The 15,254-nt window shown below is 38.3% G+C and overlaps 2 protein-coding genes across 3 annotated transcripts in view; both read right to left on the bottom strand.

The window, feature by feature from the left end:
* Positions 1-8,301, bottom strand: part of LOC107557735 (disrupted in schizophrenia 1 protein-like) — a 61,340-nt gene extending 53,039 nt beyond the window's left edge. Inside the window, exon 1 of one of the 2 annotated variants that reach the window (XM_016241261.1) lies at positions 7,748-8,301. In XM_016241261.1, the coding sequence (XP_016096747.1) occupies positions 7,748-7,841 (94 nt within the window). In that variant the 5' untranslated portion in view covers positions 7,842-8,301. Of the gene's footprint in view, positions 1-2,500; positions 2,564-7,747 lie in introns of those variants that run through there. The other variant, XM_016241262.1, reaches the window with a different exon arrangement.
* Positions 8,302-12,983: 4,682 nt separating this feature from the next.
* The window catches only part of LOC107557734 (translin-associated protein X-like), a 22,808-nt gene continuing 20,537 nt past the window's right edge, over positions 12,984-15,254 (bottom strand). Inside the window, exon 7 of the mRNA XM_016241260.1 lies at positions 12,984-13,657. Within this exon, the coding sequence (XP_016096746.1) occupies positions 13,277-13,657 (381 nt within the window). The 3' untranslated portion in view covers positions 12,984-13,276. The remainder of the gene's footprint in view (positions 13,658-15,254) is intronic.

Genomic DNA, 15,254 nt, shown 5'->3' with positions numbered 1-15,254 from the left:
GGACGGAGCAAATCTACCACGTCAACTTGCTCAAAAAGTGGGTTCCCCGGCCCGAGCAACTGGCCGCGCTAGCCCATACCGGGCCCCCAGTAGTGGACATGGAACCGCAGCTGTCGGCGAGCCAGAAAACGGAGCTTGAGGCCCTGGTCAGTCAGTTCCAGGATGTGTTCAGTGAGACCCCGGGTAGAACTACCGTCATCGAGTACGAGGTCCGCACACCACCCGGAGTCGTAGTCCGGCAGCGGCCCTACCGGATACCGGAAGCTCGCCGGCCGGCTATAGAGGAGGAAGTCAAGAAGATGCTCCAACTAGGAATCATCGAGCCCTCCCGTAGCCCGTGGGCCAGCCCCATCGTGATGGTTCCAAAGCCGGACAACACCCTCCGGTTCTGTAACGACTTCAGGAAGGTCAACCAAGGCCTTTGACGGCTATCCCATGCCCCACGTCACCGACCATGCGCCCCTGCAATGGATGTCCCGGGCGAAGGACACAAACGCCCGGGTGACATGGTGGTTCCTCGCACTCCAGGACTTCTGCTTCCAAGTACAACATCGGGCCGGGGCCGATCACGGGAATGCGGACGGTCTCTCCCGGGGCTGGTCCGGTTGGGCAGGTCTGGCAGGTAACCAGAAATTCCCCCCCCGTACTACCCCCACAATGAGTTGTGTGTTTCCCCACAGGACCAGGACGACGCCTGGGTGGGGGAATGTGGCGAGTATCCCGAGTCCAGATTAGCGTCGCCCTGGAAACGCCGCTCCCACACTGATCACCGACGCACAACACCTGTGCACGATGAGTGGCGCACCTGGAGCTCGTTCCCGCTGGCCTTAAAAGCCAGGAGAAGAGACACCAGCGGGAAGGCACCCCAGAGCTCCAGGCGACATTAATGCTTGTTTCTGATTGTTCACAGACTCCGAAGGCACCCTGGGAGAGGGATCTGCACCACGGCACTTCACCCCACGAGCACCACGCGGAGGCGGGCACCGATCACCATTGCTCAGAGCACGTGTGATCAGTGTGTGGGCAATAAATCACCCTCCGGGGCTCTTTCGATCAGTACCGAGTCGGTGTTCTCATTCACCCCGCGACAGTATCTATGCAAAAACAACTAATATATGAGGGGTAACCATGCAAAAGTCAAAGGGCATTACGTATGTGTTTGCTAAGGTAACCTAAATGGTTGCTAGGTGGTTGTTAGGTGATTTCTTACAGTCTCAAGTGAAAAGAATCCACATTCTGGTCAATTTCAGTCAAGTTACATTTATTTCTAGTGCTTTATACACATCATCACATTAATAAATAGGAAAGTGACGGTGTTAATGTTGTAAAATTCATCAATTATGAAACAAATTCAGCAGAAAAGCAGCTCAACAGAAGGCAATAGTGTCAATATTCAGCTCAATTCTGTCCAATTTTTCAGCTAAATTCAATTTCTCCTTCATTGTGCATCTGTGGGATTTTTTTCACCCGTTTTATGTCCAACTAGGGATGCTCCGATCTGTCTTTTTTGCCTCCGATACCGATCCGATACCAGTGAAGTTTTTTTTCCCTCATTTAAATAAATGTAGAATTTATATATCTCTGTTGTGTGGAACTGATAATCATTCTTTCACAATCTACTAGATACAGACTACTTCATTATAAAGAAAAATTAAATAAACAAATGTGAAAAAATATAGGCCTATGTATATTTATAACCTATGACAAAAAAAAATCATAAACTAGGATAGTGGATATTTCGGCAGCAAAAGTTATTCTAGAAAAATCTTTAGTGCACAATGATTTTAGAAATCCAAACATTTAGTGAAAAAACTATTTTGTGGGGAAAAATTAAAAGTGTTGCACTAAATATGGTAAAATGTTACACATTGCTATTTGTATTATTATAAAATCCATTCATTAAAAACATTCATGAATGTATTTATATATAAGTATATACTATAAAATTAAAATACATTTCTTTTAAATGTAAAAAAAACGAGACCAGGGTTTAATGGTTGAACGAATGACTGACAGCCACAGCGGAGAAAAGAGTTTGTGTGAACTTTAATGTAAGGACTTAAATATTCATATGTAGCTCACATTAAGCTATCGTATGGCTTCAGAAGTAACACAGAATAATTTGCACAATCGGGGAAAAAAAAAATCTCAAATTTGGATGGGCCCTCTCTGACCGATACCCGATCCGAGAAAAATGGCACTATCGGAGCTGATACCCGATATGCATCCCTATGTCCAACAGGTGAAAATGGTGCTTTTCTCAAGAACACACATGGTTTGAGAAATCATTTATGTCTGCAGTACTAAGAGGTTTAATCACATCCTCAAAGTATATGAAAGCACCAAGTATGTGCAAGAGAAATAGATGTTTGACTATGCAAACACCACTAATTACTGATAAACAGTTTAACCACTAACAGAAACACCACACAAGCTTCAATCAATATTGGCATGCATTGAAAAGCCACGGTTTTCCAGCTAGAGAAACATGTGTGTTTACCTTAGTCGATTAGAGAGGCCCTCTCCAAACACACTTCTGCTTTACTCGGCCTCCCATTGGCTGCTCATGAGCGTTTCACACACACGACGGTATGCCGAGGAGATCATGAAGAGGAAAAGGGAATGTTTGAGGAGAAAACGCCAATCTGTTTCAGAAAGGTTTCACCATTTGAGCTGATTCACCACTCTTGCACACGTCCAGTGACGGCAGCGTTTGAGGAAGTGAGAGTTCGATGGTCATTTTCTGCAAGTCTTTTCCTCCTTCCTTTTTAACACACAGACAGTAAAGTCGACAGTGAGACCAAGCTCAGCTCTCTGTGTGCCCACAACAACCAAAACACGATGTTCACAGCAGTTTTACTGTTATCTAAAGCCAAAACATCTGTGTTAACCGAAATAAAATAAAATATTAGATTAAAAACGTTAAAATTAGAAATGTTGCAACTAACTCAAATATCTGAAAGTTGAAGTTGTACAATTGCTAACTGAAATAAAAATAAAACTATTTAGAAATAAAAAAATAATAATATTGTAAGTCCCCAATTGTAAGTCGCTTTGGATAAAAACGTCTGCGAAATGAATAAATGTAAAATGTAATTGTAAAAAACAAGCACTACTAAAAATGACTAAAGCACATAAAAAAATTACTAAAATCTAAACTTAAATTAAAATGAAAACTGAAAATATAAAAATAAAAGTTAACTGAAAATAGCGATTAAAATTACATAGAACGATAGAACGATAGATATGTTATGTTATGTTAACAACAAATTATACCAAATTAAAAACTTAAAGTGACAGCTCTAGTAATGAATCATCAACTTCTCAAAGAACAGGATCCTTTTCTGGTCTAATTTGTTAAAGGGGTCATATCATGCTGCTAAAAAGAACATTATTTTGTGTATTTGTTGTAATGAAATGTGTTTATGCGGTTTAAGATTTAAAAAACACATTATTTTCCACATACTGTACATTATTGTTTCTCCTCTATGCCTCGTCTTTCTGAAACGTGTCGATTTTTACAAAGCTCATCGGTGCGTTGTGATTGGCCGAATACCTCAAGCGTGAGATGGAAATGTTACGCCCCTCACCATACTGTGATGCCCTGTCCCGGCCGGAGCGACGAGACAAAAACATTCAAACCCATTATAAACGAGGCATTTGTTGCATCCAGTGGGGACATAATTACGGATTATAATTACTTATACTGTCTTTTTACGCTTTGCGTTGCATCGCGCCGCGTAAAAATAAAGCCATGTCTGCATTTGTGATCGGAGAAATTACAAATAAGCGTTACTCTACACTGCTCAAAACTCACGTTTGAATCGTCAGTGGCAAATCCTTTAAATGGAAAACGTACTTCCAGTCTGAGAGTCAGAACAGCCGGCATTGTAGTCTACTCTCCCAGGATCAGGAAACAGTCCTCCATAAAATGTGCTGCACACATCTGAATATTTGGGTTGAACTGTTCTGGAACAGTGTTGTAAATACTTAACTTAACTACTGATTTCTAGTCGTGTCCTCTTTTGGAAGACCAAACAAAGTAGTTTCGCTTTCACTAGAGTGAGTGAGCGGCGGCCTAGAGTGAGCAGAAGCCGGGAGCTAGAGTGAGCGGAGGCGGGCGGGCTTGAGAACGGCGCAGCCGGCGGATTTGACGAAGGAGCGTCCGGCAGGCTTGCGGTAACCACATGTGACGACCCCGGGCTGGACTCTGCTTCGTCCACGGTGAAAGCCGATCCGGCGATCCACAGCGTGAAGTTGATGTATTTCCTCAGCGACCAGCACGGATCAGCTCCAGGCATGACGAAGCAGATATCGTCCTCTTTTGGAAGGCCAACCAAATTAGTTTCACTTTCACAACGAAACACACAGTGTCTCGACATGGCGGCAGCAACAACAATACTACAGCGAGAATAAAAGTTACGTCTTCTTTCTTTGCGTGAACATTTGGGCGGCGTTATGCAAATCTTCCCACATAGTGATGTAGACATGTGGGGGCGTGTTAGAACGAGCCGTTTTAGGTAGGCATGGTTGACCTCTTAACTTTTATAAAGAATATCTCTTTGGATTTGAGACTGTAGTCTTTGCAACTTTACAGATCTTCTTTATGCACCAAGAGCTTGTAACACTCCAAAGAGAAAGGAAAAATTGAAATCGCATCATATGACCCCTTTAAGGACTCGTGCACAGGGGAACTTGACAAAAGAAACCCTCTGTACTGCATTTAAATTTAGCAGCTGCACTTCTGCTGAAGTTCTGGCAAAGGTCTCGACGCACTTCCTGTTCGCTCACAGAGACACAAACAGCTGAAAATCACTTCACACACACACACACTAAACCATGTGAACTGAGGAAACTGTTTGAACATAAACAGCTATGAACATCAACAAATCTGACGATAAAAGAGAACAAGAACCATGAAACTGTAACAGAAAAATGTATCAAAACAACAATAATAATGGTTACAGAAATAGTTCTCCCAAAAAGGACAATTCTGTCATCACTCACCCTTCATGTTGTTCCAAACCCATATGTTTGACATAAATTACATCAAACAATATTTTCAGCAAGAATTAGACCTTCTTTGCTTTCAAAATATGGAAAAGAACAGCGTGCACTTCTGATAAATATCTCATTTTGTGTTTCACAAGAAAGACATACAAGTTTGGAACAAGGTGAGGGTGGGTGAGTAAATAAATAATGACAGTATTTTAATTTCTGGATTAACTTTTCTTTAAAACTCTTTCATGCACTACATGCCGTTCCACATTGAAAAACAGATAAAGATGCTCAAACTGGCCTTAATAGCCGATTCATGGATGTAAAAACAGAATAGTGACTTTAACAGATTGACAACACAGATGCATTCTACTGGCTCTAATCACAATTCATTCAAGTCATGCCAATTAGCTGCATGCCAACTGCTAATAAACGCTGTCCTGTAAGTATTTTACTACATACAGTATAGATTGTGACAAGGCCGAATTTTTGGACTAAATCTCAATGTTTGCTCGTTATCCTCCACATTGTGTGTGTTTACACGAGTTTCACGTTTCTCCATGAGCCGTCTGCCTGTGGGCACCTACAATATTATGTCTGAAAGCCAGATCTGCATTGCAAAGGGCTGTTATGACTGGAAAGGTTCGTTAAACTCAGTGAAAACTTATCTAACCTTCTGATGGATGTCTAAAAATAATTCAACCGCTAAACCACCCCCAGATGCTCCGTCCTCATGTATTCTGACACTGTTTGCTGAGCTTTGATGTGGGAAGAGATTGCAGCGAAAGGAATAAAGGAAAGTACTGCGTTCCCAAAGATCATATTGCACATTAGAAATCAAAACATGAGGCTTAAACATTCCATTAGTCACAGTAAAAATACTGTGGTGGCAGAGAGATGAAATCAGGTGGTACACTCTAAAAAATGCTGGGTAAAATAGGGACAAACCCAGCAATTGGGTTGTTTTGACCAAGTGGTTGGGTTAAATGTTTAACCCAACCTTCTGGGTAGTAACCCAACCGCTGGGTCAAAACAACCCAATTGCTGGGTTTGTCCCTATTTTACCCAGCACTGTGTTGTATTTAACCCAGCATTTTTTAGAGTGTAACAGCATGGTATTTTGATAACATGGTACTTAATCAAACAGCAATAATATGGACAAAAACAAGGTAACATTATCATAGAACATTGATATACACAATGGTGCTTAAAGACTACCATATTTACCATGGTATTCACATGCTACTTAATGCTATTGTAAAGAATACCATGGTACAACTGTCCATAAACATAGTACTTACTTCATATCATGTCCAATATAATAGTAACATCATAGTACCTATAACAGGTCTACTTTTTTGTTAGTGTCTCAATTTATCAGGATACAAACTTGAAATTAGATTACTTTTTAGCATATAGGCCTATACTAAAAAAAGGTTTCACGCCATTTTCACTCAGAAATTGCTAGTAAATTTCACACATAATTGCAATTATTTTGAGGTAGAAAGACTGAAATAGTATTTTCTTGAAAAACGTAAATTCTCAAAATCCGCGAATCGATCTTTTCCGGGATTTATTTCAGCACATTTAAAACAAGATCTGATTAAGGTGAATCTTATCATTAGTCTTCTCCACTAGATGTCACCCTTATTTACCTTGCGCGATGTTACAACAGAAAGCCTGTCTTTCATTCAGCGCTTATCATGGCCATACGCGTGATTCGCAATGCTCAGGTGAAATGCTACAGTAATACTATAAACCTGCGGAAGCATCTGATATCACGCATAAGGTGCCATGATTTCCGCTGTGAATGAATGGCGGATGGCGCACTGTTTTGTTTACTACACAAATGCTAAAGCGCGGATGACGCTCGCGGTGTTTTCAGCTTCTGCCGTCTCACTATATGATGATATGAACACGAATGTCATCTCCAGCTGCTCTGAGAGTCACTTCATTAGCATTTTACCGTTTCATTTGAGAAAACTACCGTAATATCACATAAACAGCAGCTGCAAGTTCTTCACGGCAACCCGTCAAAATAAAAGTTTAGTTTAACGTTCTACTGTCAGAATATATTACTATTTAGCAGTCTGAAGACTCAATGCTACTACTGCTAATAAATATTAATAAATCTTTATTTTTAAAGGAATACTCACATCTGTTTTATTTTTTATGTTAACAGTAAACCTCTGTTGTGCAGCACTTGGTTTGCCAAAAAAAATATAAGGGTTTAATTTTCATTTGATTAGGATAAATTAAATGAATGTTTTATGCCTTCATCTGATTACCAGAAAAATTAAGAACATTTTATAGGGCCCTACTATTGTTTAAAAAGGACCCATACAACAACAAAAAAAGAATAGGTTTAAAATACAGGTATGTGCTTCTTAATTTCTTTTTATTAATTCACTATTTGTAAACTGATGTCTACTGTTAATTTTTTTTAGAAATATCAATAGCATTTGTATTAAAATGATATTCACTGAATGTAATAAAAAAAATCGAATCGAATCGGTATATCTGAATTTTTGTATTCACAAGCTAAACAACTTTAAAGAATACCATGGCACAACCGTCAATAAACAGTACTTCCAGCGTATCATGTCCAATAAAACACAGTAATACAGTGGTATCTTGATAATTCATTGCTAGTGTTTTAATTTATGGCAGCACTAAAAAGCTATCATTAGTCCAAACAAGTGCCAAGCAGTGATGAGGTACATCAGGGAATGCCGTGGGATTTTCTTACCTGTCCTCACAGCGCACCGGTGGCACCTGGAGTCAGTGTCAGTTTTGTGCGTTTTTGAGTTGTTTTCCACCCTGATCATTCCTGCAAACATCATGACTGTTTGAAACCGGTAAATCCACTAAAAATATAGTTAGTCGGGGTCAGCTACACGCCAAAACTCCGCGCGAGTCATTCTCCGGTGCGCCGAACGCCGTTCACTTTCCTTCACGAATATGAATTTTGTTTACACTTTACACTCCGCAGATAGCTGGGTTGTCGGATATGTAATCCTAATTTGAATAAAACAGATGCACAAAAAAAATCCAGCTCTGCGTAAAGGGCGAGTTTCCAGAGGGAACCCCAGTGCGTCTGTGCTCCTCTGTTTAATCCAGAGACAATGTTTCTAAGTTCTTTGTTTTATTTCCGCTATCCTCTGGAAAAATGAAGCCACAGCACAGGGTTGCCAGAAAGCAGACGAGAGCCGGATCACAGCCGCACTTTGTCCCGTTATGTGGCGTGTCCTGAAGGAGTTTCTGTGACGTCTGCTGGAATTTGACTCCTGATTCACACCAGAGCAAAACTCCCATCAACCCCATCCACTGGACGGACTTCAAGCATTGTGACATTTATCTTAAAATGTCTGAAAAAGTCATGACTGAATACCAAACCAAGTGTCATTTATTAAGATGCACAATCAAAACAAAACAAAACATTTCACAAAACAGAAGTTGGTTAGGTTTGAAATGATTGAGCTCAAATATTGTGTTGAAAAGTCAATCTGAAATGCTTTTCTAGGACACCCATGTGTGGACTTGAGGAAAACTGGCTTCATTTATCCACCAAAAATCACGCCAGCTGATCAAAGACATTGAGCTAAAATAATTAAGAAAAGTAAAAAGACACATCCTGCAGAAAATACCAATTTCAGAAAAACCTGCTAGTTGGTTAACTGTAACCGTACAACACACTGAAAACTTATTTTAGATTTGACAATAAATGTAAAATCGATATATACAACAATACAATAAAGTAATAAAACGTATTTTTTTCAGCGACAATAGTAAAAATAAATATCAAAAGACATTCCCCTAAAATCCCTGCATCTATTCCCAGCTAACAAAATATATTCTAAGAACGTTTGCTAATGTTCCCTTTAAGTTGTTATGAAAACGTTATTCCAGAATGTTCACAACATCCAGTTTAACGGAACGTTCCTCTGGTTATGTGAATGTTAAAGACGTGTAGTTAGGACACGGTGTTTGGGTAACGTTGCATTTGATTATTTTGCGAACATTGTGGGAATGTTACATTTGAATGTTCTCTGAACCCTCTTAGATGAAAGTCCAACTACTGTACAATGTTTCAATGTTCCATAAATAATGTATAAATTAGTAATGTATATGTTACTAAAGACCAGCCCGCTTGGCTCTCTTTTTTTGTGGTTGTCCTTTTTCTCTATCAAATCTTTTAGTAATCATCATAAATTATATATCATTTGAAAGCTTAGAAGCCCAAGATTTAGCCTGTGAAAACCATTTTGAAATCGGACATTGCGTTACCATGGAAATGGTACTTTAAAATCTTTTGGCGGTCTCCTCCCCCTTAGTGGGCGGTGTCAAGAGTCATATTACAAAATGCATTACGGTCTTTTAGAATCAAACTTTTTTTATAATCTAGACATACAAACATATCATTGGAAAGGTCAGAGTCTCGGGATTCCATATATGGTGGTTATTTTGAGATAAAAGTAATATTGACAGAGAAATCTAGACATTTGTGACAGAAAAATGCATTAAAAAAATTCAATGGAGTTTGGACGGCACCCGGTGGCTGTTTGTGGTATAACTCCCTAAATAAAATCTCACAGGAACCTACATTTTTTTCATATCAACTTCAAATTTGGAACAACTTATTTAGACATAAGGCTTTAATTTTAAACCAATTTTAGAGTAAAACCTGTGTAAGCCTGTTTCCGCCACTGAATAAAAATAAAAGAGGTAATTGCGACTTTTTTTTCTCAGAATTGCGTGATATAAACTCACAATGGCGAGTTAAAAAGTCATAATTGAGAGATATAAACTGGCAGTTCTGAGAAATAAAGTCAGAATTGCGTGTATAAACTCGCAATTGCTAGACATAAAGTCTCAATTCTGAGAAATAAAGTCAGAACTGTGAGATATAAACTCGCAATTCTGACTTTTTTTCTCAGAATTGTGAGATATAAAAAAAGTCCCAATTTCTTTTTTTTTTTTTTTTTTAATTCAGTGCCGGAAACGGGCTTCCATAAAAACCTGTCATGTAAAATATGTATTATATATAAAATTAAATAAAATTAATGTAGTGCATTTTATTTACAGTAAATTTAAACTTCTATAACTTTTTGATACTTTGATTTTTTTTGAAAACTTTTCCACTTTTGCAATAATCTGCTGATGTTCTTCTTTAAAAAGAGACCAACCTTAGGTCTGTATTCCAAAGTGTTCATAAATTACAACAATCTAAGTTTGGATAGTGCACTTTCATGCCTATTTTAAAAAGATGGGGGGTGACATTTAAGGGGTTAAACAAAAGTTATATTAATGTTACTGGAAGAATGTTGCCAGAGCGCTTGCCAAATTTCTGAAAACGTTTTTTTTCATCTGGGTTATTATTTTGGTTATCAGTATATTTTAAGTTTCAAAGCAGATTTGAGCAGTTCTGGTTGTGTTTCACAGATGTCTGGGTTGAAGCTGTTCTGTAACTGGTTGGTTTTGCTTGTGCTTTTAATAAATGAGTAGTGTATCTTATCATTTATATAATCGTTAAACTGAGAGATTTTCATTCTGTTATCGTGAAGTATAAACTGGAATAATAAGCTGTCTTCAATAATCAGACATCTGATCCATTTGCCAAATGCAATCACTGCTTGAATGTGTTCCTGTTGTGTGTCTTTCTCTCTCGTTCAGGCCCAAGACGCAGCAGTGAGCGGACAAACAGAGCCGCTCTTTGTGTTGTGCTCTATAGCCAGTGGAAAGTCTCATTCGAGGCCTGTGTGTCTCATAATGGTTTAATTGAGCTAAACCGCACAGAGCGTCAGAATCAAAGTCTCTTACTGAAGCAGCTAAATCAAATTAACATCTGATCTGGTGACTTTAGGACCCAGTGAGAACAACTGAACCAGCAAATGACAGTTCTTTTGTAGTCATCGTACAGTAAGTGAATATCTGACATGTTCCAGGTTACATAATTATGAGGTATTTATTACTTTAACCGTTGACTTTTGCTGACACATGAAAGTCAAAGAACACTACCAGTCAAAAGTCTGTTTTTCTTTATTATGACTTTTTCACATTTTATAGTAATACTAAAGTCATCAAAACTATGAAATAACACAAACGACATGGTTCATGACAACGGTTTTATATTTATATTGTCTATATTCCAGCTCAAGAGTTTATTTACTTCCAAACATCATCCTGGCTTGAGACCTGAACACATTTGTTATATTTATCTATAATATCTGAACATGCATGATCACTATTTAAAGGAATAGTTCACCCCAAAATGAAAATGTTGTCATCATTTACTCACCCTCAAGTCGTTCCAAACCTGTATGAGTTTCTTTCTTATGTTGAACACAGAAGAAGATATTTTGAAAATACTGGTAATCAAACAGTTGATGGTCCCATTGACTTCCAAAGTATTTCTTTCCCTACTATGGAAGTAAATGGGTACCGTCAGCTGTTTGATTACCAGCATTCGTTCAAATATCTTCTTCTGTGTTCAGCATAAGAAAGAAACTCATACAGGTTTGGAACGACATGAGGGTGAGCAAACGATGACAACATTTTCATTTTGGGGTGAACTGTTCCTTTAAGAATGAATGCTTGTAGTTGTGCCCTGCAATGACTTGAATTAGTCACTATGTGTCAGTATTGTACAACTTCACACAAAATCTCGAGCTCTCAAAGGGGAGTTGTGTTGAAACGTGTTTAGAGAGAATACAGTAAAGACTGGAGAATATTACAGTGATCAACTATGTAAACAACTGTGTTTTTTTTATTATGTTGAACACAGAAGAAGATATTTTGAAAATACTGGTAATCAAACAGTTGATGGTCCCATTGACTTCCAAAGTATTTCTTTCCCTACTATGGAAGTAAATGGGTACCGTCAGCTGTTTGATTACCAGCATTCGTTCAAATATCTTCTTCTGTGTTCAGCATAAGAAAGAAACTCATACAGGTTTGGAACGACATGAGGGTGAGCAAACGATGACAACATTTTCATTTTGGGGTGAACTGTTCCTTTAAGAATGAATGCTTGTAGTTGTGCCCTGCAATGACTTGAATTAGTCACTATGTGTCAGTATTGTACAACTTCACACAAAATCTCGAGCTCTCAAAGGGGAGTTGTGTTGAAACGTGTTTAGAGAGAATACAGTAAAGACTGGAGAATATTACAGTGATCAACTATGTAAACAACTGTATGTTTTTTTTTAAATACATTTTCTTTTACATTCATTTATGCCCACTCATTGCAGGGGTATATACACTACCGGTCAGAAGTTTGGGATCAGAACGATTTTTAATGTTTTTACAGGGGTTCTTATGCTCATCAAGGCTGCATTTATTTGATCAAAAATACAGGAAAAAAATGTAATATTGTGAAATATTATGATGTAAAATAACGTTTTTCTATTTTAATATACATTAAAATGTAATTTATTTCTGTGATCAAAGCTGTATTTTCAGCATCATTACTGCAGTCTTCAGTGTCACATGATCTTCAGAAATCATTCTAATATGCTGATTTATTATCAGTGTTGAATAATAAGTGTTGTGCTGCTTAATATTTTTTTGGAACCTGTGATACTTTTTCAGGATTCTTTGATGAATAAAAAGGTTAAAAAGAAGAGCATTTATTTAAAATAGAAATCTTTTCTAACAATATACACTACTGTTCAAAAGTTTGGTGTCAGTCAAATTTTTTTTTTGAAAGAAATTAAAACTTTTATTCAGCAAGGATGTGTTAAATAGTTAAGAAGTGATAGCAAATATTTATATGGTTAGAAAAGATTTATATTTTGAATAAATGCTGTTCGGTTTAACTTTTTATTCATCAAAGAATCCTGAAAAATTATATTTGGCAGCACAACTGTTTCTTAATTAAAAATCAATTAATACATAAAACTGAGTGCAGATGCGTAAAACAATTGGGGTATTTAAGAAATAAATAACTAATCTCTTATAATATGGTCACCCTAATGTGATCTGTTGAGATGTAGCCGGGGGTCAAGTTTGTACCAAAAACAAGTTTTATTGACAGTTCTGAGTTCAAAATAATGGTAAACATGTTTATAACTTTCTGGAAGATTAGAAGGAACAAGATCAGTTAAACATTTTGCAATTTATATGAAATACAACAGCTCAAAACTGAAGAACTAGACGTGTTTTCAACATGCAACCATTTAAACAACGAGTCCTTAAACTAAAAATACTCTAACAATAATATGCCTAGTTTGCAAAGTCCGACATGCACAGGAAAGGACACGCGACGCATCTCGGTATCTCACACCATCGGCTCATCCGGGTCCACATGCGTCGCCGCCCTGCTGGAGAACACGTCGGCCAGCATGTGTTTGGGAATCTCGGATCCGCGCACGCGCAGGGTGTAGCACGCGTCCTCCACCTTCCCCAGGCTCTGCCGCAGAGTGTGCAGTTTCTTAGACACCTCGTAGGGTCCCGTGTTGCCGATGTAGGAGAAGCCGTCGTGGATTTGCCGCAGGAAGCCGCTGAGCTGGAAGGGCGTGTCTATGTCGCCGTTGCCCACGCTGCTTATGCACATGCGCATCAGCTCGCCCGTCAGGTCCGCGACACCCAGCAGGTAGTCGATCGGCGTTATCTGGAAGGTCAATACGCTCGGGCCTGTCCATGCGACCTCACCTTCACCCTTCAGAAAAGAGACAAGCAAACAATGAGTTTATACTGCCAAATATGAAACGCCAAATATTTAACACACAAAACTACCAAATAATTATAACTATTAACTAACTGCTTGATTTTTACCGTGCATTTCTGCCATATGGACATCAACTTGAGATAGTTATCACCACTGATAAGCTATTACTAAATATAATGTAGAAACTTAAATTTTCTGTAAAGCTGCTTTGCAACAATTTGCATCGTGAAAAGCGCTATACAAACAAACTTGAATTGAACTGAATTGAAATATGGCTTCTAGAACATTAGTATTCTAACAAATAAATGAATGGCTGATCAATCTGGTAGTGACTAGGGTGGCATGATTAATCGAAATTAAATCGTAATCGCGATTTGGCGTATCTTTCAGTGAAGCGAGGTTCTGGGATCAGTAGTAAATCTCTATCCGAAGGCTAGAGGGCGCTCTCACGCTGAAACTCCAAATATGATCACAAAAAATATGCATAACAATTGCATTCGATTAATCGTGCAGCCCTAGTAGTGACCTAATCTTCAGTATGACCAAGAGAGAGCTGCAGCGATTATACATTTACGAGTTCAACACACACGAACAGAAAGTTGCAATTATCTCCATTGCTTTTTAATTCATTTTACATGAAAAAAACATGCTAAAACAACTGCAAAAAAGTGGTGCACTTCCTTTGTATTTTTGTCTTGTTTTCCAGTGCAAATATCCAAAGATTTTTGAATCAAGATGTATTTACTTGAAAAGAAAATGACATTATGTGAAACTGATCCAAATAGAGTGCGTTTATGGTTAAAACATGAACAAATATCTGCCAGTAGCCTCAGAAAAATCTACTTAATTCGAAGGGAAAACAAGTTAATAATACCCCACTAACAGACATTTGTTCTTGTTTTAAGCATAAACTCATTTAATTTTTTATTGAATTGTGTTCAATTTGGCAAAAATAAGACAAAAATACTGAGGAATGTTCTTTTTTTTGTAGTGCATGCAACATTTAATGCCATGACTTTGTGAAATTAAGGCCCAATCCCAATTCTATTTTATACCCCTTCCCCTACCCCTTCCCCTTGTCCCTTGAAACAGAGTGTCAAGGGGTAGGGGTGAAAATATTCCCCTAAGAATTGGGACACCACTACTATACTGTCACACGTCATCATACGTCGTCTAGCTCCTACAATACACACACCTATACTGGTGTGCTGGTGTGCATTAGAGCCTTTAATTACCGTTCTATATTAATGCGCTGCTTACTGACACACACACACACACACAAACACATATATATATCGGAGATCGCGCAGCTCACACATCCAGGAGCAACGAAACTTGTCAATGTTGCCCCACGACTTTCATTAATAACAGTTTAAACACTGAATCGCTACATTATATTTTCTAGCAACAAGAGGATAAAATCGCTGTTTTTTTTTTTAAGTAAACTCATTCTAAAAAGAGAAAGGCACAGACGCGCATACACGCAACTTTCATCTCTCTCTCTCTCTCTCTCGAATTGGCAGGCAATATTTGAGAAAAGGGTTTAGCGATTTCTAATTATTGGGGGGACTAGCCCCCCTCAATGTCT

This window comes from Sinocyclocheilus grahami, unplaced genomic scaffold, assembly GCF_001515645.1.
Source record: "Sinocyclocheilus grahami isolate Dianchi unplaced genomic scaffold, SAMN03320097.WGS_v1.1 scaffold616.1, whole genome shotgun sequence".
Taxonomy (NCBI): Eukaryota; Metazoa; Chordata; class Actinopteri; order Cypriniformes; family Cyprinidae; genus Sinocyclocheilus; species Sinocyclocheilus grahami.
Note: the sequence above shows the minus strand (reverse complement) of the source record. Positions and strands in the feature narration are given on the sequence as shown.